General features: G+C 34.0%; 3 protein-coding genes and 1 long non-coding RNA gene across 4 annotated transcripts; 1 reads left to right on the top strand and 3 right to left on the bottom strand.

Annotated features, from left to right (window-relative positions):
• Positions 1–2,203: 2,203 nt before the first annotated feature.
• LOC141388239 (uncharacterized) lies at positions 2,204–6,062 on the bottom strand. The gene is made up of 3 exons (XR_012408765.1): positions 5,733–6,062; positions 4,784–5,119; positions 2,204–4,722 (listed from the first exon to the last, which is right to left on the bottom strand). It is a non-coding gene; the product is annotated as an uncharacterized lncRNA (long non-coding RNA).
• An 11,012-nt stretch (positions 6,063–17,074) lies between these two features.
• Positions 17,075–17,791, bottom strand: LOC141388251 (speckle-type POZ protein-like A). The gene has a single exon (XM_073958272.1). It carries the CDS (start codon positions 17,789–17,791, stop codon positions 17,075–17,077), a length of 717 nt encoding a protein of 238 aa, XP_073814373.1.
• A 5,934-nt stretch (positions 17,792–23,725) lies between these two features.
• Positions 23,726–24,379, top strand: LOC141388250 (speckle-type POZ protein-like). The gene has a single exon (XM_073958271.1). It carries the CDS (start codon positions 23,726–23,728, stop codon positions 24,377–24,379), a length of 654 nt encoding a protein of 217 aa, XP_073814372.1.
• Positions 24,380–24,449: 70 nt separating this feature from the next.
• Positions 24,450–27,734, bottom strand: LOC141388228 (glycerol-3-phosphate phosphatase-like). The gene is made up of 3 exons (XM_073958247.1): positions 26,834–27,734; positions 24,968–25,616; positions 24,450–24,901 (listed from the first exon to the last, which is right to left on the bottom strand). The coding sequence occupies exons 1-3, from the start codon at positions 26,928–26,930 to the stop codon at positions 24,724–24,726; spliced, it is 924 nt and encodes a 307-aa protein (XP_073814348.1). The 5' UTR covers positions 26,931–27,734; the 3' UTR covers positions 24,450–24,723.
• Between the last annotated feature and the right edge of the window lie 253 nt (positions 27,735–27,987).

The raw sequence follows: 27,987 nt of genomic DNA, 5'->3' as shown, positions 1-27,987 counted from the left end.
TTTCAAACGTTACCGGGTCGAAAACGGCCGTGTTAGTTACACCAAAGATTTTGCCTTGTTGATCGTTGCCAATGTGTTGAAAATTGTAAAACACTTATGCCCGTAATTTCTACGCGTAGTTATCTATGAGTTCATTGATATCTTCCGTGTAAGCAACATTTTATAATTTCAACTCATAGGTAACGTTACCGGGCCAAAAACGGCCGTGTTACTTACACCAAGGATTTTACCTGGTTGATCGTTGCCAATGTGTTAAAAGTTGTAAAACACATCTATATGGCAATGATTTTGCGAAATCATGAATGAAAAACACCAATGTTACCACATGACTTCAAAAATTACACCCCTCGGTAAATGGCATGTAGAAATTACCAAACGCGTAGGTAAAGATAACTAATAGTTAGCTACCTACCCTGTTACGTAGGCGTTGAAATTACGGGCATTATATGTGGCAATTACCACATGTTTTGCAAAATTTACACGCCTCGGTAAATGGCACGTAGAAATTACCAAACGCGTAGGTAAAGATAACTAATAGGTAGCTACCTACCCGATTACCTAGGCCCGTAATTTCTAGCCCTAAGTAACCGGGTAGGTAGCTACCTATTAGTTATCTTTATCATTTTGTAGTAAGAATATCTGAAATGAAATATATAAGTTTGGTGAGAATGATATATATATATATATATACAGTGGCTCCAAGCGAAAGTCGTACACCTAATGAAATTTTTTTAATTGGCTTATATCTCCGACACAAAAAGGGATATGAAGAAAGTATTTACGCAGCCTTTTAGTGCATTTAGTCGACAATTTAGAAACACGATATAATAAAATAATCAACCCGTTTACATTGTTGAAAAATTAAATTAGCTAAAATACTAAGAATTTTAGCACCAAGCGAAAGTCGTACAGCAATTATAAAGACAACGTATTTGTTAATATAATAAATTCTAGTACATAATCCTGTTTTTTGTTAAATCCTACGATCGATTTAGTGTAACATCTGTGCTTCTTTACAATTGAGAGGGTCAATTCTGGAAACTTGGATAAGGTTAAATGGGAAAGAAGCGTAAAAATGAAACAAAAATTATTTTTATGAAACAACATGAGAAAATGATTTATTCAACTTTACAAAATAATTTTTTTTAGATTCAGCAGATATCGATAATTAAAACTGCAAAGCTATTCAATACCTTGATATCTACTAATAAGAAAAAAACACATATGAAATATTTAAAATAACACAAACATTAAAAAAATTATATTTTCTTTTGGATAGTTTAATACACGAAGTGCAAAATGAGTTGTTTTTTAGTGTCCCGACACTCTAATCGATTGAAAAAAACATTTGGAAGCTTTTTTTTCCAATGTGCAGTCAAATTTTTACAACATATATACCTTGTCAATTGGTGATAAAAAAGGCGTAAAAAAGCTATACATAAATTTATCCAAGAGCGATGTTTAGAATATCAAAACAATAGCGATGAATGCATAAATTTTCTTAAAAGAGTGTAATTTTCATAGATCCAACAAGTTCTGTGCGAAACCTGACATTACATTGTGAAAAATCCCACAAATTGATTCATGTCTAATACACGAATAATAGAACATAACGCATCTGTGTATTTGTGAGTGTGTGGGGCTTATCTTTCAGATTTGAATCTTTGTTTTATAATTTTTTTGAAGTCATTGGGAATCAAACTGTGAGATTTTATAATTAAAATGAGTTCTCACTACCTGGCGAATAATGTATTGGTCAAGGTAAGCGTTGTTCTTTCTGCCAAAACTCTGACTTCAAGCATAAAAGCTTATTATTTGCGACCACTGGTATTATATAATTGTTGCAATAACATGGCTTGGCTGGACTGTAGTCCAATCTTGAAGAATAAATCGTATATAATAGTTCTATAAATGGAAAATGTCTCCAGATGACTTATACTTCCAGACATCCTTATAGGAGAGATTTTCAAAACAAACATCGACATATTTTAAACTTCAGCTGTTCAAAACTGGTCAAAAATATTCTAAATCGATTGCAGAACTCAATTGAAACCAGAAATATGCCGAAGGACGATTTATATTAATAAATATTTTGTCTTTATAATTGCTGTACGACTTTCGCTTGGTGCTAAAATTCTTAGTATTTTAAATATTTTAATTTTATAACAATGTAAACGGGTTGTTTATTTTATTATATCGTGTTTCTAAATTGTTGACTAAATGCACTATAAAGATGCGTAAATACTTTCTTCATATCCCTTTTTGTATCGGAGATATAAGTCAATTAAAAAAATTTCATTAGGTGTACGACTTTCGCTTGGAGCCACTGTATATATATATATATATATATATATATATATATCGTCTGCTCCGTCGGAAAAGGTCGTAAGTCCACTTTTTTTGGAAATCGCTTTTTTGTTAAAGAATGATAGTACAAGTCAAAACACGTCGTACGATACCAAGAAAATGGTTGTATGTCGCGTTTTTCTATATGTTCTGCCCTTGTCGGAAAAGGTCGTAAGTCCACAATACGGACAAATTTGAGTACGAAAAGGTCGTAAGTCCACAGGAAAATGTATACTTTAAAAGAATACCACAGCGGATGCAGTTCAGATATAATGTTTAACGTCATCCATGGTTGGGGTACAAAGTAAAAGACTAGCCTACAGCTTTGGATGATAATCGGATGATATTTGGCGGAGCCTGTGGACCAATTTTTTGAACAAAAATGTGATCGTTTCTATATTGCAACGAAAATTTACATTTGAAATCTATTTTCCCCTATAAGTGAACTGATTATGAAAGATGGACTTCTGGCCTTTTCATTGATACCAAATATCTCATATATTGAAAAATTTAAAAAAAAAATCAAAATTTTTACTGTTTTTACACTTGCTTTCCAAAAAGACCAAAGCTTCGTTATGCATAACATCTGGTATTTCCATTGATTTGTAGCATATTTAAGAAAGTGGGAGTGGTCGGGTCTTATTGCTAAAATATGTACCCATTATTGGGGAAACGGAATCTTTCGTAAGTTTTATATAAATAGCGCATTAAAAAAAAAACAAAATATATAGCCTTCTTCCACCAAGGTACATCCCTGTGCATAATTTGAAAATTACATGGAATAAGTAAAATAACCGTTGCTTCGCAAATTAATTTTCTGACCGATACTTTCACAACTTTTGGAAAAAAGCGTTTTTTAGGGCCTGCCAGGCCCTCTCCGAAATTCAAAAAAAATATAAAGTTTATTTTCACCTCGGTTAATCCTCGTATATTCTTTGAAATTTTCAAAAAATCGGTTCAGTCGTTTTTCAGTCTATGCGGAACACGCAAACATACACACACATTGTCTTTTATATATATAAGATTTCACCCAAAAGTGTTTGGTCCATTAAACATGCTAATAATTATCTCATCACCATGTTAAATTGCAAGGTTATGCTTTGTCTTAAACTCAAATCATTCATTAAATTTCGCTCCGATCGGAATATAACTGCGATCTACATGACAGCTACAAAGTCGGGTAAAAATTGTGGGTTTGGTCCATTTCACACCTGTCGATCATAACAAACATCTAATTGGGTCACTTCTGGTCGGAACCCGACCTCTCCACAAACATTCGTGACGATCGGTCCAAAATTGAGGTCTGGAGTTTTAATACAATTGTAAATGGATGGACAACACATAGGTAGATCGCTTTATCTCGTCAAGATATGAAAAAATGGCAAGGGGAGGGGGTCTACGACGAATACTTAGCGAAGTTACACGAAGATTGGACAAAACAAACTTATAATACCCTTTGCACATCGTTTTGTACAGTAGAAATATTTTATTTTAAAAACGTCCGTAAATTGTAGGAAAAGGTCGTAAGTCCCTACAAAAATACAAAACTTTTCCGACGGAGCAGACGATATATATATATATATATATATATATATATATATATATATATATATACTTACCATCTTGGGAAGCGCACTGCTGCCCATAATAATTGATTTGCCATTGCCGTTATTGTCTGCTACCTCCAACGCAACATCAAAACGGGCTTTTGCCCATGTTATTGAGCCAAGTGTTGGTGTCTTCTTTTCTCCTTATTCTGTAGAAAAACTCTTCAACATTGTAGTGTGTGGTTAGCTTTTTGAAGCAAACGTCACCATGGATATCCATTAGGGCTTGCCAAGAACGGATTGTATTTACAAAGTTATTAAGCATGACATTATCTAACGTGAGAGATGACTGAACATTTATAGTATTTTCTAAAATTTGCCTTTTTTCAGTTAATGGAACAAAAATGGAGTATCGAAATAATCGTAGCAAGTTGTGCATTCCCTCTATAAATCGTATTGTTCTCTCCAAAACTTCATTATGATGTTCTTCCAACAGTTCTTCTAGTCGTCGCGCAACTCTGTTGTTGTAAATTCAAAGTTATTAAGCATGACATTATCTAACGTGAGAGATGACAGAACATTTAAAGTATTTTCTAAAATTTGCCTTTTTTCAGGCAATGGAACAAAAATGGAGGATCGAAATAATCGTAGCAAGTTGTGCATTCCCTCTATAAATCGTATTGTTCTCTCCAAAACTTCATTATGATGTTCTTCCAACAGTTGTTCTAGTCGTCACGCAACTCGGTTGTTGTAATTTTGTGTGTATGTTGCGAGTTTAAATCTGTCATATGTGTAAGTTTCACTGAATAAGCCAATATTAGTACAATAGCTACGCAAAAAAGGACTAGTTGTTAATCTTATCTTAATGTATGTGAATGAAATTGACTTACTTGGGAACATAGTCAAATCTGACATTCCCTATTATATTTAGAGCGAACACTCTTGATATCGAGAATAACAAATGCATAATATCAATGCTCCAAATTGTTCTTCTTCTGTTATGTTCTGGTCTGGGCAGGGTCAGATCACCCCTCATACCACCTTCTTCGAGTCCTTCGAGTAGGCGTGGTGGCGACCTTCGGCATCGCACACATTATACACTATATCAGCCCCGACATTTTCGGCGGCTGTATAAATTGTGCCTAAGATTTGGTTAACAGGTAGAGGCCGATATCGCCTGCGGGCTTCCGGTGACCCGATAAATATCGTCCAGCTGCAAAATATGCCTGTAATAAAGAAAAACAAATTATAAAAATAAGTTACTGAGCAATTCTTACTACAAATGTAAAAAGACAAAACGAATGTTTGTTTTTATCTCTAATTTTTGGCTATATATATATATATATATATATATATATATATATATATATATATATATTTTTTTTTTTTTTGTTTTGCTCCATAACCAATCTCAATATAATTTGGCACATTTATTTCTAGAAATTCAAAATTTCAGCGAAATTGGACATATATAGCCTGTATGTACATAAAATAAGGAATCGGCCTAAAATATATGTATATATGTGGGAGCTATATTCAAATCTGAACCCATTTGAATATAATTTGGTAAATTTATTTCTATATCAAATTCCGTCACACATACACAATTTGGAGATTGTAGCTGTAATAGTTCTAAAGATATTTGCATACAAAATCTAAATTTTTTGGAGGTACCTCCGCTTTTGATGCTATATCTCCAGATCAACACGAAATTTCAAAAAATGATATAGCCTATTTTCATTCCAGGCCCTGTAGCAATGTAAACTAAAAATTTCAGTAAGGCACAAACAAACAACGTACAAACAAATTTCAATTTTATATGTATAGATTAAGAAATACCTGTTAGGATGAAACAGTATCGCACAAGTTTTACGCCGTCTTCTTCTACGCGTAACAAGTCAAAATTAAGACTGCACATTCTGTGCCTCGCACTTAGTTGCTCGAAAAACCTTCTTAATTTTATGGTTGTGCTTGGTGCAAATCCCATTTCGCTGTTTGGGTACTAACATTCTACTACATCGAATGGTGGAAAATTGGCACTTAAGCAGGATTGATTCACTATTTGGTATGTCCTCCTTCCACCTAATGACCTAATAATTAAAAATTTTCTTTGTTCTTCTGAGAACTCTAATTGTGCCAAAACCATTATTCCGCGCGAAATTTTTTAGCTTTTATTTGAACGTATATAAACTGAAAAAAAATATCCTGAAGTTCATTTGTTAATTATTCCTTCATATGAACTTATGAACTTTGGGCTTCTATTGATATTTGACATTTACATTTGTCAATTGGCATTTTGCTAGTAACAAATATTTTTTCTTCTTCCATGTCCAAGAACACCATCACCCATCAGAAAGTGATTTTCGTGGATTTACAGATAATGATAATGATAGCGTGGGCAAAAAGAAAAAGTCCTACACGGAAGAAGAATATAGAATAGGATTATACCTATGCCACACAGGCCAATGCTCACCGATAAGCATTTCAGACGTATTGGAAATTCCACGTAAGTCTCTTACTAGGCGTTTACACCAGACAGTTTGTCTTCAAATACAACTCTGATTTACTAACACATACATACATTTGTCTTTTGTCTCCCAGCTGTCCATCATTTTTTCACAGACAGTCGGGTTAACAAATTTTTGACATTTTCGTAAAAAAGAAGTGATATCATAATTGAAATGTGTTGAAAACGAAAAAAGAAGAAATCGATGATTTTCAATCATAATTTTGCAACTGGTTTTGCAGTTGTCTGGACGCCTACGTCACACAGGCAAGTTTTGGTATTTTGACAATCAATACATGATGTCAACTGTCCTGTCATTTGTAAACGCAGGATTATGCACCATTTATATAAGCTGGAAGGATGATCCTACTCGAAGGATCATTTGGTAGAAAACGCAAAAAAATCAAAATACCGGAAATTTACGGAGAAAGACATAGAATACGATGAAAATTACATTAGAGTCATCGCAGTGAAAAGAAGAGTAGAAATAATGGAATCTATTCAAATAAAAACAAAAAAAATTAACACTCCACACTTCAAATGCAACTTCTTCCAATGTACTACCAAATACATAGTTTTTGTTACTTATATAGTTTTTATTTTTTTATAATTTTTGTGTTTTGCTTTGCTATGTTATTGTTTGTGTTACTAATATGGTTTTTGTTATTGTTTTTTATGTAGTTTATTGTTGAATTGAATAAATATGACATACATATGTATGTTTGCTTTTAACTGAGTTCAAAATTCGTATTTTTCATGTTTTGATGTTTCTAATACTGCACAAAAATTTTATTTATTTATATATTTTATTTTCTTTCTTTTAACAGCTATGGTTTTGGATGGGTACATGTATATATCGCACCTGATCAACAAAAGGGAAGCAACTCAAAATTTCTTATTTTTCAGTAGAGACAAAAACCTGCTCATACTTAACTAGTAACTCTGAGGACACGAAGAGTGGAATAACGGTATTTTTGACGAAAGAGTAGACAAAACAATGGGAGATTTTTACAGTGGATGGAGTTCATCATTATCTATCGTTTTTTATTAAAAAGTGAAAATTTCAAAATTTTGAGTTACTACCCTTTTGTTGAACAGGTGCGATATGTATGATGATGATGGAAGGCTTGAGGAACTCATCCCGAATGGAACAGCTAAACCAATACATAATGGTACTAATAAAACGGTATGTTTAAATTCAGTTTACCACCAATAAGGCCCCTTAATATATTGCCTTTTTAACAGCAAAGCGAAACGGATGTTCCCCGATCAGGGCAAAGGTACTGTCAAAGCATCTGTTTGGTGGGAATATTTTCATGCTGGAAATGTATTGCTGTCATATTGATTGGCGGTTCCCCGTACTCGGAAATTCCACTTGTCCGTTTTGTGGAGTTTGTGGGAGGCATGGACTTTACTTGAAATGGAACGGAGCTTCTATAACAAGGCTTCCACCTGAAGAGCAGATAGAGTATCTGAAGTCCATCAGTTTTGAATGAAATGCTTAAGAGTCGTGGATTTATCGCTAGCCTGACTACCATAGCATTTTGGAGGATAAATTTATACATTAATAGACTATGCACGGTGTTCTTGAAGCAACTTTAAATGGAAGGTGGCGCACCATGTACAGTGTTGTGCATATCAAAAGCAACAAATCTAGGATTTTGCAGTAATTACATTTTTGGATCCGTTACAATTTTTAAAAATGTAATATATTGTGGCCAATTGTTCTTTATTATGTACAGAGAGCTGCCAACAAGTTGTTTTTGTACTTTGTCGTTGGATGGGATAACAACAACAATAATATTGGCTGATCCCCGAGAACGGGGATTGCAAAACAAAAGCAACAATAGAATATTATTAAAAATTATAGTGTCATCGGTGTTAATTAACTGTACTTTTGACTTAAATTTGCCTTTTGGGGCATGGCAGTGTCATTTTAGAAAGGATTTGCATTTGTTATCCTAACAGGGTTGCCACTTTCTACCACTTTTCCCATGGTCTGGGGAAAATTTCATAATACCCTCAAATCAAAATTTTTTCCCTCATATAAACATTTAAATTTTAAAATATTCATTCGGAAAGTGGATTAATATCAACCGTTCTTTTGTTTGCCGCATAATAAAAAGTTAAAAAATCAAATATTGGTAAACACAATACATCCTTGTGAAAACCCCTTAAGGCCATCGGCACATTTTGGCGGAAAATGTTGGGGAAACTTTAAAAATAACGCTAATAGGAACTTCCTAGAATTAGTTGGGGCTCTTATTTCCGATATATGACCTAGAGTACTTCGCAGAAGAAGTTTTGAAAACAATTTGAAAAGTTATACACTGGCCAAGAAAGCATTGACATACCCAAAGGAAAACAATTTATGAAACAATGGTAGAAAATGCAATGTTTTATATGGTTTAAGCGACCCAATAAGATTTTTTTTTATTTTATTTTTAATAAATTATATTAAAAATAAGATTTAAAAACAAAAAATATAAAAAACCTGTATTATTTAGCCATATGAGGATATTTTACTCACTGTTGGTTGAAACAATGGGTTCTTGGCCGTTGTGTTGTTTGAGTTGGGAGCTGTATAACTTCTCAAATTGTTTTCAAAACATCCTCTGCGAAGTACTCTGGGCCATGTATCGCAGATAAGAGCTCCAACTAATGCTTGGGTGTTTCTATTGGCATTATTTTTAAAGTTTCCCCAACGTTTCTAGCCACAATGTGCCAATGGCCTCAAGGGGTTTACACCAGGACGTATCGTATTTACCACTATTCGGTTGTTTAACTTTTTTATTATGCGGCAAACAAAAGAACGGTTGATATTAATCCACTTTCCGAATGAATATTTTCAAATTTAAATGTTTAATGAGGGGAAAATTTTTTTATTTGGGGGTATTATGATATTTTCCCCAGACCATGAGAAACGTTTGAGAAAGCGGCAACCCTGTTAGGATAACAAATGCAAATTCTTTCTAAAATGACTCTACCAAGCCCCAAAAGACACATTTAAGTCAAATGTACAGTTAATTTACACCGATGACACTACCATTTTTAATAATATTTTATTGTTGCTTTTGTTTTGCAATCCCCGTTCTCGAGGATCAGCCAATATTATTGTTGTTGTTATCCCATCCAACGACAAAGTACAGAAACATCTTGTTGGAAGCTCTCTGTACATAATAAAGAGCAACTAGACACAAAATATTACATTTTTAAAAAATTTTAACGGATCCAAAAATTGAATTACTGCAAAATCCTCGATTTGTTGCTTTTGATATGCACACCACTGTATGTGTCTTAACTAACGAGAAAAATATTATGATGTGCAAAGATGTTGGACTAATATTAGTCAGTCGGTCACTTCTTATCCTGCCTACGAGCCATTTTAATTTGTCATAAGATGGAAGACATCATGTTCTTCTAGGAGAAGTTCTCATGGTCTTATATGAGGAGACCTCGTTGTCTTCTTTGAGAATACCTAATGGTTATCTACCAGAAGACCCCATGGTCTTCTATAAGAAGACCCCATGGTCTTCTATCAGAAGACCTCATGGCCTCCTATGAGTTGACTTTTCATTTGTTTTCAAAGTTCGGGGAATGTACTTTTCAATGACTTTCAGACCACAAATCGTGTATTTTTAAAAGAATTTTTTTTAAAGATTTTTTTTCCAAAAAAGAAGGATTTTTTTACAAAACGTGCGTTTGTTAAATAATTTTTTTTTTCCACAAATCGTGATTTTTTTGAAGAATTTCTTTCCACAAAACTTCGATTTTTTAAAGATTTTTTTTTACAAAACGTGCATTTGTTAAAAAATTCTTTTCCACAAATCGTGATTTTTTTGAAGAATTTTTTTTTCCACAAGATTTTTTTTAAAGATTTTTTTCTTACAAAACGTGGATTTTTTAAAGATTTTTTTCTTACAAAACGTGGATTTTTTTAAAGATTTTTTTCTTACAAAACGTGGATTTTTTTTAAGATTTTTTTCTTACAAAACGTGGATTTTTTAAAGATTTTTTTCTAACAAAACGTGGATTTTTTAAAGATTTTTTTTCTTACAAAACGTGGATTTTTTAAAGATTTTTTTTCTTACAAAACGTGGATTTTTTAAAGATTTTTTTCTTACAAAACGTGGATTTTTTAAAGATTTTTTTCTTACAAAACGTGGATTTTTTAAAGATTTTTTTCTTACAAAACGTGGATTTTTTAAAGATTTTTTTCTTACAAAACGTGGATTTTTTAAAGATTTTTTTCTTACAAAACGTGGATTTTTTAAAGATTTTTTTCTTACAAAACGTGGATTTTTTAAAGATTTTTTTCTTACAAAACGTGGATTTTTTAAAGATTTTTTTCTTACAAAACGTGGATTTTTTAAAGATTTTTTTCTTACAAAACGTGGATTTTTTAAAGATTTTTTTCTTACAAAACGTGGATTTTTTAAAGATTTTTTTCTTACAAAACGTGGATTTTTTAAAGATTTTTTTCTTACAAAACGTGGATTTTTTAAAGATTTTTTTCTTACAAAACGTGGATTTTTTAAAGATTTTTTTCTTACAAAACGTGGATTTTTTAAAGATTTTTTTCTTACAAAACGTGGATTTTTTTAAAGATTTTTTTCTTACAAAACGTGGATTTTTTAAAGATTTTTTTCTTACAAAACGTGGATTTTTTAAAGATTTTTTTCTTACAAAACGTGGATTTTTTAAAGATTTTTTTCTTACAAAACGTGGATTTTTTAAAGATTTTTTTCTTACAAAACGTGGATTTTTTAAAGATTTTTTTCTTACAAAACGTGGATTTTTTAAAGATTTTTTTCTTACAAAACGTGGATTTTTTAAAGATTTTTTTCTTACAAAACGTGGATTTTTTAAAGATTTTTTTCTTACAAAACGTGGATTTTTTAAAGATTTTTTTCTTACAAAACGTGGATTTTTTAAAGATTTTTTTCTTACAAAACGTGGATTTTTTAAAGATTTTTTTCTTACAAAACGTGGATTTTTTAAAGATTTTTTTCTTACAAAACGTGGATTTTTTAAAGATTTTTTTCTTACAAAACGTGGATTTTTTAAAGATTTTTTTCTTACAAAACGTGGATTTTTTAAAGATTTTTTTCTTACAAAACGTGGATTTTTTAAAGATTTTTTTCTTACAAAACGTGGATTTTTTAAAGATTTTTTTCTTACAAAACGTGGATTTTTTAAAGATTTTTTTCTTACAAAACGTGGATTTTTTAAAGATTTTTTTCTTACAAAACGTGGATTTTTTAAAGATTTTTTTCTTACAAAACGTGGATTTTTTAAAGATTTTTTTCTTACAAAACGTGGATTTTTTAAAGATTTTTTTCTTACAAAACGTGGATTTTTTAAATATTTTTTCCAAAAAAGAAAGATTTTTTTACAAAACGTGCGTTTGTTAAATAATTTTTTTCAACAAATCGTGATTTTTATACCCTCAGCCTTTAGGCTAAAGAGGGTATTTACACTTTGATACGACCAAAAATGTGCCTCATCGAAATAATGGTTTTAGACCCCAAGTATGTTTGTACGATATTCGTTTCAGACAATTTTGAGTAGATCTAGCAATGTCCGTCCGTCTGTCTGGCTGGCTGGTGCGCACGATAACTCTCGAACGGATCAATCGATTCGGTTCAAATTTTGGGTATCGAAATATTTTGCCCAGATTCGATTTAAGTTCGAAGATGGGTCATATAGGTCCACTCCTTCAGGTACCTCCCCCACAAATGTTCAAAAATTGTCGCAAAACTTGTGCGCACGATAACTCTTGCAGGGAATAACCGATTTTGTGCATACTTTGTACATCGCGTAATTTCTACCAAACTTAGATGAGGTTCCAATATGGACTCAATCGGTCCACTCCTTCGGGTACCTCCCACGCAAAATTTCGGAAAAGTTCAGTTTAGGCCCTGGTCTCGAATCGCTTTGATTTTTGTTTACGCAAGTTGTATTCGCTGTCCCCTATACGACGCTGTAAGTTTCATTAGGGGCAAGTCCATACTTCCTGAGAAAATAGTCTAAAAGTTACAAAAAAAACCCTATGACACCGTGTGTAGTGGTTGGAGCGCAAGATAACTCTTGAACGGATCTGCCGATTCGGTCCAAAATTTGGCTTTCGTAATATTTTGTCCAAACTTAGTTCAAGTTCAAAGATGGATTATATCGGTCCACTCCTTCCGGTACCTCCCCCACAAATGTTCAAAAATTGTCGCAAAACTTATGCGCACGATAACTCTTGTAGGGAATAACCGATTTGGTCTATACTTTGCACATCGTGTAATTTCTTCCAAACTTAGATGAGATTCCAATATGGACTCAATCGGTCCACTCCTTCGGGTACCTCCCACACAGAATTTCGGAAAAGTTCAGTTTAGGACCTGCTCTCAAATCGCCTTGGTTTTTGTTGTAACATCTTGCATTCACTGTCCCCTATACGAAGGTACAAGTTTCCTCAGAGGCAAGTCTATACTTCCTGAAAAAATAGCCTAAAAGTTGAAAAAACAAACCCTATGACACCATGTTTATGGGTGGAAGCGCAAGATAATTCTCGAACGGAAATGCCGATTCCGGCCAAAATTTGGCCTTCGTAATATTGTTTCCAAACTTACTTTAAGTTCGTAGATAAGCCATATCGGTCCACTCCTTCAGGTACCTACCCCACAAAAGTTCAAAATATTCGGAAAAATTGTGCGCACGATAACTCTTGATGGGAGTGACCTATTTGGTCCATACTTTACACATTCTCATAATATCTACCAGATATAGATCAGGTTCGAATATGGAGTATATTTGTCCACTCCATCCCGTACATCCCACACAAAATTTTGGATAAGTTCACTTTAAGACCTGCTATTGAATCACTTTGATTTTTGTTGCAGCAACTTACATTCGCTGCTTCAATTACGATTGTAAAAGTTGTTTCAGGGGCAAGTCCATACTTCGTGAAAAAACAGCCCGAAGGGTGTAAAAACCCCCATGGTCTAAGTCGGGCCATTCCTTTAAGTACCTTTTCCGCAAAATTTTTGAACTTTAATCCTAATCAACATTTTTGTCGGTTCATACGACCAAAGTTTTTTGTGAAAAAAGTGTTTCAATTTGCACAGGCTGAGGGCATGGTTTAATAAGAAATGTTAGCCAAAGCTTTATGTCAATTTAATTTTTTTCATTCGAGTATGCCTAAAGCATATAACAGCCAAAAAATTGAGCTTTGCGATCCAACACAAAGATAAATATTGTAGCCAACACAATAATTAGGAACTCTCTAGTACATCGCAAAAGTATTGGAATGCTCCTTCAGGAAGTTTTAGCCTTGAGACTGCGCATTTTTTTCGACAAATATCAATCAATGACAATGTGCTACAAAAGTTGACCAAAAAATATTCAAGCGTTCGATTTTGTGTTCTGTTACAAAATTGGATCGTGTTTCGGTCCATGGACAACGAAAATACCTTTGGTTCGCTTGGGTCACTTCGTTTTACTATTTTATAACGGTAAAAGAAGTAAAAATCTGGGTACATTTTCAAATTTAAATTGGCATTTCTCCTTTTTTACAACCGATTTCTATTGATCCCCTTTCCTTTTAAAGAGGGGAATAATATCTTTCGAATAAGCTATTATTTGTTCAAATCGGTTAATAAATGGCTAAGTTATAGTGGTGAAACTTCTGCTAAAAAGATTTAACGGAATTTCCTTAGTTCGACTCAAATTGTAGGGTAAACAGCTTTAGGGCCATACAGCAAATTTCTCATTTTGTTTAATTTGCTAGATGCCTTTATTGACCTGTTTATCGATACAGAGTCGGCGAAAAAGGGAACTGATGAAGTTGTTTGGTGACAACTGAAACTATAGTATTCCCTACCCTTCGCCCGCAACTAATCAATTTCATATCCACTTTAAAATATTTTGTTGTTATTCAAACAATTGAATTACAACAAAGTATGGACTCAAGCTGAAATAAACACAAAGATGTGGAATTTAACAATTTGCAAAGCTGAAATGTATAAAAATTTGGCGTACTATCACCAAATATTCTCCATATTCTTTGTATTTCATATGGTAATGCTAGTAAAAGAGCGGATTGTCAAAAATTACTTTCCCCTAAATCGCAGGAACAAACAAATGGCAAAAGTTGCAACAACTCAGGCAGAAATTTAACAAAATCAATACATCAGCCAATCAGATTACAGGAAACATACTGCTAGTTTCTACTTACCCAAAACTCAAATAATCCCCTAATGGTATGTGTGTTCGTTTACTCAAAATTTGTACAAATTGTTACTGGATGTTGTTCGTTTAATCTACAGTACAATATAAAAGACCTTAGTCGCTTACAAGAAATTACTGGACTTGTGCAAACTTGCTTTTATTACAACAAACCCTTGCAAGAAGCTAATTTTTACAATGATAACAATTTTTGCTCTGTTCCAGAACCTGCAAGACGCTGCTATTTTTTTACTACGATAACATTTTTTCCTTTATGTTATTTGAAAAAAAAAAATAGAAAAAATTAGTAGATTCTTGCAGCTCTGGAACAGACCATAAATAATACCCTGCATAAAAAAGTAGACGAAGCTGCTACTTCCTATTTTTGGATTCGGTTGATTTTTATGAATTGTGTTTTATTTATTTATACAAAACAAGTAAAAAAGCGTTAAGTTCGGCCGGGCCGAACTTTTCATACCCTCCACCATAAAATATTCTGAACTGAAATGGAATAATTAGTTTTCATTCCTGTCCCCAACTTTAAGTGGGTACGTTCCAATGTCAGATAATGTACATAGAATGCTTCATTCGGGAGGCTCTTTTTTATGGTGCCTATATCTAATTATGTATGTTTACAATTTTTGGATGGACCGATGTAGTCCATATTCCTACCGGACACATGACTGGATGAAATAATACGATGTGTAAAGTTTCGACCAATCAGAAAATCCCCTTGAGAGTTAACTTACGGATTTGCGGCGCAAGTACAATCTGCTGAAAAAAAATCAAAACGATTCGACATATAGTATTATCCGATCTATATCTGGAAGGAATAATAATATATGGAAAGTTTGGTGCAAATCGATTGCTCACTTCGCCAGTTATCGTTCACACAATTTTCCGAAAACATTTTTGAAATTTTTTGGGGGAGGTGTGGACCGACATAGCCTACATTCGAACTTAAACAAAGTTTGGGCAAAATATTACGAAGTATAAAATTTGGTTCTAATCGGTAGACATTTAAAGAGACATATGAACGGACAGCGCTAAATAGGCTCCAAATTGTCTGAAACGAATTTGGTCCAAATATACTTGGGGTCTAAAACCAATATTTCGATGAGACACATCTTTGGTCGTATTTTGTTTGTATCCCCATTTATTCTAAATCCTGAGGTATAAAATAGGTGGCGAGGCGACCCCATGCTGCAATATTTGTATTAAAATCCAATTTGACAACTGAACTTATAATTTCTCTGTCATGATAGAGACAATTTGTAGCATGGGAGGAAATTGTGGTTCTCTACACAAAACACATTATATAACAGGCAGTAGCGTTATCTAGCAGACAAATTATTGCATGTTGCATCAGGGGAAAGATCAGTAGTTATTTTTCCATATGTAGGCTACTTTGCAGTATATGCCCTCCAAAAATGAAAATATGGACCAACAAAAAAATTTGTATATTAAGGTAATGGTATATGCCAACCGCCAAATAATATCAGATCATCATGCAAAATTTTAGGCAATTTCTTCAACCTAAACTCTTACCTCGTGCAAAATTTCGTGACAATTGAGCTATAATTGCGACCTTTAGCGGGTTTATAATTACACTACAAACAAAAACGTGGATATATTAGGCTGTAACTCTGTTATCTGATCACGTACATCAACATAATTAACATCAATTGAAAGGTCAAGAGATCGTCTTCCAAATATAACTCACGAGAATGTTGCTTTCAGGAACAAAGATATAAGTTGTTTATTAAAAATTTTCACAATTTTCACACAAAAGTTGTGGTCCATTTAACCCTCTAAATATTATCTGATCGCCATCTCAACTTGCAAGCTTCTTCTTTGTCATATACTCTTACCTTATTTAAAATTTCGAGGCGATCAGACTATTACTGCGATCTACAGAGCAGCTACAAAATCGGATAAAAATTACGTTTCTGGTCCATTTCACCCGCTAAATATTTCACGATCATCACCAATTAAAATAGCGATCTATTCTGATGTGAAACCGACCTCCATACCAAATTTCGTCACCATCGGTCAATAATTGCGGCCTGGAGTTTGATTACAATTTATAATGGACAGACGGACACACGGACACACGGACGGACGGTCACACATCTCAAAATCGCTTTATCTCGTCGATATATGAAGATTGGTATACCACATTGGGGGTCTCCGACGAATATTTCGCGGTGTTACATGAATTTTTCCCAAAACAAACTTATAATACCCTTTCCACATAGTGGTGTAGGGTATAAAAATAAAAGAGGGTTTTTAAGGGAGAATAATATTATTTTGGTTCATACCTTTTTCAATGTTTTGTTAAACATAAATTATATTGTCTAAAATAAAGATTGATATTTTGTTGGTTCCATGGTTGGTTAATTGTACCATGGTTGGTCCAAATAAGTAAAGGGAAAATATTACATAACAAATCCTTATACACCTACAAACGTTCCTCGATGGTTTTTTCCAAAACATAAATGCACAATTCATGATCAGTTTGATGTAGTTTTTTCCAACATTCCGTTGTTTTGACGGTTTTAATATTGTTTACTATTAACTGAACTGCCGTATTTTTGAGTCGTTCATTAGCGTGACGATCGGCCAACAAAAGGATATCAGCAACTGTAGCAACCTCCATTGTATTAATTAAAATATTTTCACACAGTGTTTGCAAATCCAAAAGCGAGTATTTGTTAGCAGCAATAAAGAGTTCTGCTGCCATATTTTTCGGTATATTTCCACCCGTGTACATAAATTTTAACATTTCCCCAATTACTTCGGCACCCATGTCATCAATCCGTATACGATTTGTTTTATTTTCTTCCAAGTCATTGCGAAACATAGCAGCAAACACTTGACTGCGGGCACATAATATTGCTTTGTGGGCTTTCAATTCACTTCCATCTTGTGCAACAAGGGTTACATCGCAAAATTCTTTACTGGCGAAAATATTGGCAAAGTCCTTCTTAAGGCTGGAGCTTACAACAGTGTTTTGCACGGGTTTTATATCAACCTTGATTTCATGGTTCGTACCACTTGGAGAATTTGTGTTCCGATACTCCATAACAAATATTCTTGATCTTATCAGGTCTGCTGGTATCTTCTTAGTAACAGTACGTTGCGCTTTAGATATCTGTACTTGGAATAGTGTCTTCATGGCGCTCGCTGATACCAATTCAATGTAAATCTCGATATTCTTACTACAAGTATATATTCCCATTAGTCTCCATTCACTTTCATTATTAATTACAATTGTATTAAATACAAATTCGCTTGGAGAATTGTAATAGTTTTCATAATATATTTGGAATTTCCAAATATATTTATACTCTGAAATTTTAGTGATAGACATTTTCGTTGAATTTATAACAAAGCGGGGATCCACAATAGTGGTGTTTTACATTTAAACGATTGCTCGTACGAGATTTTGTCTCCTCTTTGTGGTGGTTATTCTTGTTAAGCAGAGTTGCAAAAAATAGTAAGAGAAGTTGAAACAAAATTTAGTTTTGCAATGAATTTGTGCATAAAAAATTATTTAACGCATAACATAATTATTTTTTATGAGCATTTTAAAATTTTTATGAAATGTTTTTTATAAAATACCTTATTTTAACATTAAGTATTTTTAACAAAATGTACGCTTGGTACCATGTTACAAAAAAATGCAACCCTGTGTGTGAAATTTACGAATATGATCAAAGAGGAGACAAAAGCTCTGTTCCTTTACGTGCAAGAATGTTCAAGTTTTACAACTTTTTACTCGAAAAGCGTTCCTTTACTTCAGACACCATACAATTCATATGGAAGCAGATTACAACTTTTGCTACTTTTGCTGGTTTTACCATTTTCAAAAGTAAAGGAACAGACCAAAAATCTCGTACGAGCAATCGTTTTAAATGTAAAACACCACATAGTTGACAGTGTCAGAGATGGAAGCGAGTCGGTTTTTGATCGGCGGCGCGCCGCCGCTTCTCTTTTTTTTAAAGTTTTAGCCGCCGCCGACATCGGCTCAAATCGGCTAAAAATCGCCGCCGTCAACTCGACTCGGGATGGCGTGCGCCGATATTTTTTAAAAATTTTCTGCCGCTATTTCGCTTTATCGAACAAAATCGACAATCATTATGGAAAATGCATGGAGTTAGGAATTGCCGCCGCATCCACCATGTTCTCCAGATTTTGCCCACAGTGATCATTTCCATTATTCAAAGCTGAGGTATACATCCCAGCAAAAAATTTTGGGAGTTGTGCAATTGGAGTTATGATCTCACAACATATTTCGATGTAGTCCAACAGAGTTATGAAAAATTCACTCCGTTCGATACATTTTATAAGCAGTTGCTGTAGAGATCCCTACAGAAAAACAGTTGGTTGATCCCTACAAATGTCTTCAAAAGACAAAGTCCCGGTTCACACTAGCGTGAATTTCGTTAAAAAATTGCATGAAATTAGGCGTTTCTAGATCGAGTTACATAGTAAAGTAAAATCACGAAATTGCTGTAGTAGGGAATTCGATCTAGAAACGCATAATTTCACGCAATTTTTTAATGAAATTCACGCTAGTGTCGACCGGGACAATCAAGAGTGTATACATTTCGGAGAATTTGTTATAAAATAAAGAAATAAACTCTTATACTATGTTTACATTTGATTGAATATTTTGAAAAACATGAATGAAAACTCGTTAGATTTTCAGTTTGAATGTTTCCATATCATTCCACTAAATGCACAATATCACGCAGGAAGTAGAATTCTTGCAAAAATGTTTGGGATCGCTCGTAATTCATTGAAAAAAGAGAAGCTGTTTTAATATTTTGTTTTTGAAAACAAAAACCACATATTACGGCTTTATTATTTTCAAGTTTAACAAAATACCACACATATTAACAAATATTGTACCGCCTCTCTAAGTGGTGTTTTAGTGTGCGACATGTCGTTCGGACCTGGAGGAGGTTACATGTCAATGATATAAAGGAGTCTTTATGGGAAATTGTTTTTATTTCAGATGAATAATTTTTTTCTTCAAAAAATATATATCCCTAATATACATCGAACATAGAAATAAATATATAAAATGTCGTATGGAATTTGACACTAACACTACAGCCCAGTGCAGTCAGCTGGGTATTGCTGCTACCTTTTCTTGTTCTACCATGGTTACAGCAGAAGTTTTTTGTTGGAACAATTCAGCGGTACATCTACCTTTATGATTGCATAATGTCAAAAACAGTACAAAATGTCAACCCTGCTTTTGACAGATTAGGCCATAAAAAGAAAAAAATTTAATCAGCTGTTAGCTGTGGGCTACCTTTACTTTATTCTACCATGAGTGGATTCATAGAAAAAGATGTACTCCAACGGCAATTATACTGTACACTTGTACTGATTAAACTGCATTCACGGATGCAAACTTTTTGCTGCGATTGTATGTATTTTGTCCACGATAAGCGCAGTACCACACACTATTAAAAACAAGGGAAACATACAAAGATAGCCCATTCATTAAGCAATTGCAATGCCTGAAACATTTTCCGAAGTCATGGATGACGACATAGTAGATGTTCAAACCGGAGAAGTGCTTAAGATCCACCACATTCCTTTGTTTGGTGAAGAATCTGTCAATTGGACGGATGACTTTTTTGCCCACAACTACGAAGTTTGTTGTGGCGCTTTTATACTCGCTTAGTCGGAAAGAGGAAAAAAAGCTACGAAGTAAAAGCATTTAAGGCCTGCGTACATAAGCTGCCTCGCCTGGTTGCCTTGCTCGCTTCTGAAAAAGAATAAAGAAGAAAAGGGCAGCCCAGTTCGAAATTTGCTGGGCCTTCTTTATTCTTTTATTTTTATTATGTCAGAAATGAAGCAGCAAAACAAGGCACCCAGGCGAGGCAGCTTATGTACGCAGGCCTTAACAATTTTACTACCCATACACTATCAAAAATGTACACATACTACTACAAATATTGACATCAAAATTTTTACTCGAAAAGCGTTTCATTACTTCAGGCACTATACAATTCATATGGTAGAAGTTAACAACTTTTACTACTTTTGCCGGTTTTACCATTTTCAAATGTAAAGGAACAGACCAATTGTATGGACCGCATAAAAAATTTTTCTTGTTCTTGTTCTTTTCTTTACGGAAAATTTTGTACTACAAAATATACCAAAATTAGCCGCCAGTCGGTAAATTATTCGGCGCGCCGCCGCCGATAGTCTACCGTATGAACATTTTAACTGAACTTTGGCACTGCATTTTAACTGACCCTTTGGCATTGCATTTTAACCCTTTGGGGTAGAATAGGAGGCAGTCCAGTAGTGGGATTCTGTAACTCATTTTTGCTGTTACCGACAAAATCGGTAAAATTAAATAGCAAAATTATGACTAAAAACATAAAGAAAAGTTGGCATCACTGTTTGTGTCGGTAGAGGCTAGCGACTACTTTTTATTCATCGTTAACTTACCGACAAATTTCGTTAATTATCGAAATTATAAGAATTTTAATTTTACCGACAATTATCGATAACACCAAAAATGAGTTACAGAATCCCACTACAGAGCACGTGTTTTGAATAACAAAATAAAATGCATTTATTTGTGTAAAACAAAAATATTAAGAACTTTATTACATTAACACAAATTATGAAAATTCTCTATTGAATTCAATCGCAAACATGTGTGTTTCCTCCGCTCTTCATTTAATCCAAGCTTAAGTGCTCTTGCTTCATCTGCTAAATGGGTTTGATATTGTCTTCCCATCACCAGTTAAGATTTCGACATGTACTCCAACAGCACTCCATTGGAAATGTTAACACGATTATCTCCGTTTGGAAATGTATTCCGCTGCCTGTAGAGATGTACAAACTGATTTATGTACATGCAGGGATCTCTAACAACTGCTAATAAAATGTAGTGAACGGAGTGCCTTTTTCACGACTCCGTTTGCACTGCATCCGGATGCTGTTAAATTGTGAGGAATTGGAGTGCCTTTTTCAAGACTCCGTTGAACTGCCTCCGGATGTTGTTAAAATGTGACAAATGGATGTGATTCTTTGGATTGCATCCAAATGCGGTTAAAATGTGATGAATGGAGTGCCTTTTTCACGACTCCGTTTGAACTGCATAAAAACATGCCGTGAAAGAACTAGTCTACATTGCACTACTTCCAATTTATTTTGCTGGGTAATGTTAAATCTGTCATAAAAACGAAAATCCACCTAAAATCCACTATCGTAAATCATTCACTAATAATCAGGCATGTCACAGAAACCAATTCCGATCGAAAGTGAAATTGATTTCGTATTTAGCTTCTTCAGAAACCGAAAAACGAAAAATTTTTTCGGAATTAAACCACTTTTGGTTTCTCAAGTGGAATTCCATTTTTTTGGAAATATGTCACTTTAAAACACTCCAAAAACACTTAAAAATAATAAAATTTTTGTTTTATTAACAAAATCACATTTATTTTCATATTTTTTTATCATTTTAATTCAAAAATTGCCAAATTTTCATTATTTCTCAATCAACGAAACCATTGTTAACGAAGTGTTGCCACATAATTTTTTTCGTTAAAATCTATTTTTTCTTCAAACAAATATTAATCGCTTGCAAAAACTAAACAGTCTGGCATTAAGAATGACAACTTAAAGGGAAGATAAAAAAGAAAACATAACAAAAAATAACTCAAACAAGGAGTTTCGTACAAAATTTAATTATTTTTAAATATGTTATTTTTGCTCTGTTCCAGAACATGCAAGAAGCTACTACTTTTTACTACGATAACAATTTTTCCTTTATGTTATCGAAAAAAATAGTAAAAATTTGTAGATTCTTGCAGTACTGGAACAGACCAAATGATGTATTAATTAATGTTTAATAATTTAGGGTCAAACACAGAAATTCGGCACAAGAAAAAATCTTTATAGATTTTATGCTTAACTGCACTGTGTTCATTACTTTGCGCCTTAATTACAGAAACAATAGAAACTCTCGGCATTTTGTAAAAGTTAACTTTCTTTTCGCACAAAAAACTTCCTTTTAATAGAATATTTTTTCACAATTTAAACTTCTACAGTGTTTTCTAATCATATGGTTTTTGTTTTGATCCTTTTTCGTCTAACGTTGCCATATTTATGTTAAATAATGACAATTCCGAAATTCACCAAATCGATCGGAATCTGAAGAAGCTAAAACAAAAACGATCGAAATGAAATCGCGGAATTGAAACCATTTCGATCGGAATCTGTGACATGCCTGAATATTATTAACGATATTCGAAAACGAAAATTTTCCTGCCACCAACTGAGCGACGAATGAATCGTTTTCAATTCATTCTCGTGTGTCGTTCTCGACACACGCAATACTCTCGAGAAACATTCGAAAACGATATCGTTTACGATAGCAATGCGTCACCATAAATGCCCAAAGACGTAACCGACACGAAATTCGTTTCTTGATGGGATCTGATACATAAAGCTAAAATACATGCTCTGGCAAAATTTCACGCTTCTACGTTCAAAAATAACGAACCTATGAAGAAATGGTATTTCGATAAAGATAATAAAGGATAAATCCGGTTATATATAAACGTACTATAATATCGAAAAAGTAGTACTAGATAAAAATAACTATTTTGCATTTTCTGGAACACAACTATTCTACAATAATCTACTATGTTTGAAATTTCTGCCAAAGTTATAAAGGATACAATTTTCACAATTTTCAAGAATATTGGATTTTTGAGTTTCTGGAAAAGAGCAAAATATTACAAAACTGATCAACTTTTGGAAATTCATAAATCCAAGTAAAATGTCTATCGCTACAATTACAAATATTCAATATATATATAAATTCGAAATTCCGGTTATTTATAACTATAAACCGGGCGATAGTCCAAGAGAATTTAATTCCGGTATAATCGTCATTGATAGTCCAAGTGTGCATACCGAATGGAAAGTGGTGGCAGTGGATAATTATTATATTTCTAAGATCGAGATTTACGTAGTATTGATATCAGCCAGCGTCAAGGACGACACACTATTCCAAGTTGAGATATCTAGAGAAGAACAAATTTGTTCAAAGAAAATTCCGACATACATGGAAGGCTCTAAGGTATTTTTTATAGATTTTGATCTGAACTCTCCGAGTGATTTTGGTACTACGGAACACGTAATCAAGGTTGATATAAAACCCGTAAACAATACTTTAGTATGCTCCAGTCTTTCGAATGATTTTGCCGCTATTTTAAATAGTAAAGAATTTAGCGATGTAACTCTTGTGGCACAAAATGGATGTGAATTTAAAGCCCACAAGGTAATATTATGTGCCCGCAGTCAAGTGCTTGCTGCCATGTTTCGCAATGACTTGGAAGAAAGTAAAACAAATCGTATACGGATTGATGACATGGATGCCGACGTAATTGAGGAAATGTTAAAGTATATATACACGGGTGGAAATATACCGCAGAAATTGGCAGCAGAGCTCTTTATGGCTGCTAACAAATACTCGCTTTTGGATTTGCAAATATTATGTGAAGAAATTTTAATTAACACAATGGAGATTGCTACAGTTGCTGATATCCTTTTTTTGGCTGATCGTCACTCCAATGAACGTCTCAAAACCAAGGCAGTTCAATTTATAGTAAACAATATTAAAGCCCTCCCAGCAACGGAGGGTTGGAAAAAACTTCGCCAAACTGATCATGAATTGTGTATGGATGTTTTGGAAATAGCCATTCAGGAACGTCTCTAGTAATGAACCTTAATAAACAACTTTTCAGGAAATATTGCTTTCAAATCAAACTAATTGTTGCAATTCAGTATTTTATTGTAAAAATTGTGTTTTCAAAATTTGAAGTATCCTTTATTAGCTTTTCTCAAATCTCATTGTAACAAACACAAAAACTACAAATTAATAAAAGCTTCAAATGATTTGGATAACTTTTTAGTCCAAACCAATAACTAGGCATTACAGAATATGTTGTCATGATGCTTAAAAGATAATTGTGTAAAAAAAAGAAGATAAATTATTATGAAAGAGATAGATGGGTCTATTGGCTAAAGATGAGGTATATACACATAGTTTGTATATATTTTTCACATGTAGGCTAGTAAATCTCCTAGTTTGGGTAAATACACATCTGGTATAAGTTTTTGTAATTCCGGATCATTTGATGCTTTCCACGAATCAACATCATTCAACTGATGTATGCCACTACCCACCAGTAGTGTTTGAAAACCGCAATTGTAACCCAATAGAATGTCAGTATTACATCTATAAAACAATCATTTTATTATCTCTGTATTTGTAAGTGTCATATACTTGACAAAAACAACTTACCTATCACCAATCATGAGAGTTCTTTCCGGCACTATGGTACCATTTTTGATAAGATGTTCACACATTGCAACATTTGGCTTGCCTATAACAGTAGCCTTACGCTCGGCACATGTTTCTATGGCCCGAACAAAGCTGCCCGTTCCCGGAACAACCATATTTGGCATGGGAAAACGTTCATCTGTATTTGTGGCGATAAACAAACAATCCGGCCGGCTGAGGTATGATGCCGCCTTTGTCATTTTTGGAAAAGAAAAATACTCATCAAATCCAACCAGCACAGCACCAATGTTATCCTCCAGTTCAAAGTGATTCGATAAATAATTCAATAATGAACCGGGCATATTTTCAGGTCCCACTTTGTTGTGTTCAATACCCACGGCATCTAATTCTTTGGTAATCCCCTCTGAGCCTATAACATAAGCTTTCTTATTGAAATTACGTGCTTTCAGATAGGCAGCCAGAGAATTTGCTGTTGAGATCACTTCATCTTCGGTGATATTATATCCCATATTATGGGATTTGGTTAACAATTCTTTGCGTGTTTTCGTTGAGTTATTTGTGCAGAAGAAAATCTTTTTACCCAGTTCTTTAAAGCGGTTCATAACTTCTACCGAACCGGGTATAACATCTCCATAGACCCAGAGGACACCTGCAAATAAATAGAACAGGAAAGAATGAATTTTTGGACAAATTTTGGCAACAAGTGTAGTTTAGCGGGATGTTAACAGCCATATCTCGGGGATATTGACATTTCTTGACATTTCGGGAAAGTGCTACTTTAACACCATTACTTTATTTATGGGCACCTCTCGGATCGGGCTGAAATTATCACCATAGGTAGTCCGTAGGTAGTCCTTGGGACCCCGATCACGACTATATATATCTTTCCCGGGGAAGTCCATACTTCCCGAGATATGGGTCTTGACATTTCGGGAAAGTCGTACTTTAACACCATTACTTTATTTATGGGCACCTCTCGGATCGGGCTGAAATTATCACCATAGGTAGCCCTTGGGACCCTGATCACAACTATATATATCTTTCCAGAGAGAAGTCCATACTTCCCGAGATTTAAGTAGCCGACCTTCGGCCGGGATTTAAGACTTTCTCCTATGGACAGGAGCAAAAGTCGTAAACGCCATCAAAAGTACTCACCACCAGCTTTAAAATGATACCCATATTGCCAAAGTAAAAATAGTAAAATGTCAAGACCCATATCTCGGGAAGTATGTACTTCCCCCGGAAAAGTTATATATCGTTGTGATCAGGGTCCCAAGGACTACCTATGGTGAAAATTTCAGCCCGATCCGAGAGGTGCCCATTAATAAAGTAATGGTGTTATAGAAGGACTTTCCCGAAATGTCAAGACCCATATCTCGGGAAGTATGGACTTCCCCCGGGAAAGATACATTTAGTTGTGATCAGGGTCCCAAGAACTACCTATGGTGAAAATTTCAGCCCGATCCGAGAGGTGCCCCTAAACGAGACTTAAGCCGAAAGATATGCCCTCGACTGGTACCAAATTTTCTTAAATTTTCTTTTTAAATGTTCTTAAGAAAACTTGTCTTCCCTGCCGGCCGTAGCGTACCCATGGCGTAAATGACGTTAAAGGTCATTATCAAAGCAACATTGAAACAAAATTTACAGCTGAGTGTATACTCGTGCTACGCAACATTCAAACACACACACCCACACATTCTTTTTTTTCTCTTTTCAAATTCACATGTACACAAAAAAAAACACTTTTCATAACGAATTTGTTGCAAGATTGTTGTCATTAAACTTATGCAATTATCTAAAGAATAATTTAAAATAAAACCATTAATATTATTATCTATATTTGCTACTATTTTAATTCATAATTACCATCACAATCTGTTAGAACTGCATCAAACGAATCTAGCCATTCTTTCACCTTGTCTTCTTCGATTTCCAAAAGTTTTGTAGCACTTTTTTTAAACATTTTTCCCTGATATTTGTTGTTTAATACAATGCTGACATTAATACACTAGAAGGTCATAAAAACAATGAATAACTAATCGTTTTATTATATATTAATAAGGGGTCTTATAGAAGGGGTTCTTTGGTACAATTTTTCCGGGAAATAAAAAACCTAACTGATGTCTCCAATTAGAAAAAAACTTGTATGAGAGAGGTAAATTAGAGCTGGTAAAATATCGATGGCGCTATCGATAATATCGATTCTTTTTTTAAGAACTCAATATCGATAGATAGTTTGGTCTATCGATATTATCGGATTAAAAGTCCCTAAACTAAAATCTATAAAAAATAATAGAAATTATAGTACGACGGTTACACTAGAGTTCTTGCCGGGTTAACCCTCTTCGAGAGGATTAATTTGAGATTGGCGCTATGGATTTGACATTTGAAATCCAAACCCACTGGGTTAATTCGGTTATATGGTGTTTATATTACAGTTTTTTGCCGGGTTAACCTTCTTTATGAGGATTTATTTGACGCATAAGTCCCGGTCCACACTAGAGTGAATTTCATGTCAAAATTTCAATGAAATTACTCTAGTGTGGCCCGGGACTAAGTAATGAAATTGAAGTTTGAAACCAGGTGGGTTTGTTAAATCCGATTATATGTAAACGTACTGTTTAGTGTAACCGGTGTATTAATCTGATTAAGTGTAACCGGGCAAACCCCAGGATTTATCTTGGTCCCTCTTTCATCTCAAATGGACACTGACCTCCCCGTGGTGTCATCTGGGGAACTGCCTTTAACATCTGTTAAAGGTAGTGAGCTAACATGTGCGGCGCGTTCACCCATAAGAACGTTAAAAACTTTGGTCCCCTAGAAAAAACAGCGTACTATAAAAAAACGAAAGAAAAGAAAAACAAACCCCTCTAAAGTTGACGAACCCCGCAAACGTTTTAAGGCCCATTTCTGCACCTGGAATGTTCGCATGTTATAGAGAAAGTGCAGTCTTCGCATTGGCAGACGTACTTGAAAAGTACAAGGCCGATAATACTGCCATACATGAAAAACGATGGATT

This window comes from Musca autumnalis, unplaced genomic scaffold (assembly GCF_047663935.1).
Source record: "Musca autumnalis isolate F117 unplaced genomic scaffold, ASM4766393v1 scaffold_9, whole genome shotgun sequence".
In the NCBI taxonomy this organism is placed as follows: Eukaryota; Metazoa; Arthropoda; class Insecta; order Diptera; family Muscidae; genus Musca; species Musca autumnalis.
Note: the sequence above shows the minus strand (reverse complement) of the source record. Positions and strands in the feature narration are given on the sequence as shown.

Coding starts and splice junctions, on each gene's coding strand:
- LOC141388251 (XM_073958272.1), bottom strand. CDS start 17,791: ATGAAGACACTATTCCAAGTACAGATATCTAAAGCGCAACGTACTGTT.
- LOC141388250 (XM_073958271.1), top strand. CDS start 23,726: ATGGAAGGCTCTAAGGTATTTTTTATAGATTTTGATCTGAACTCTCCG.
- LOC141388228 (XM_073958247.1), bottom strand. CDS start 26,930: ATGTTTAAAAAAAGTGCTACAAAACTTTTGGAAATCGAAGAAGACAAG. Junction 25,617..26,833: donor AGTTCTAACAGATTGTGATG/GTAATTATGAAT, acceptor ATTTATTTGCAG/GTGTCCTCTGGGTCTATGGA. Junction 24,902..24,967: donor ACTCTCATGATTGGTGATAG/GTAAGTTGTTTT, acceptor ATTGTTTTATAG/ATGTAATACTGACATTCTAT.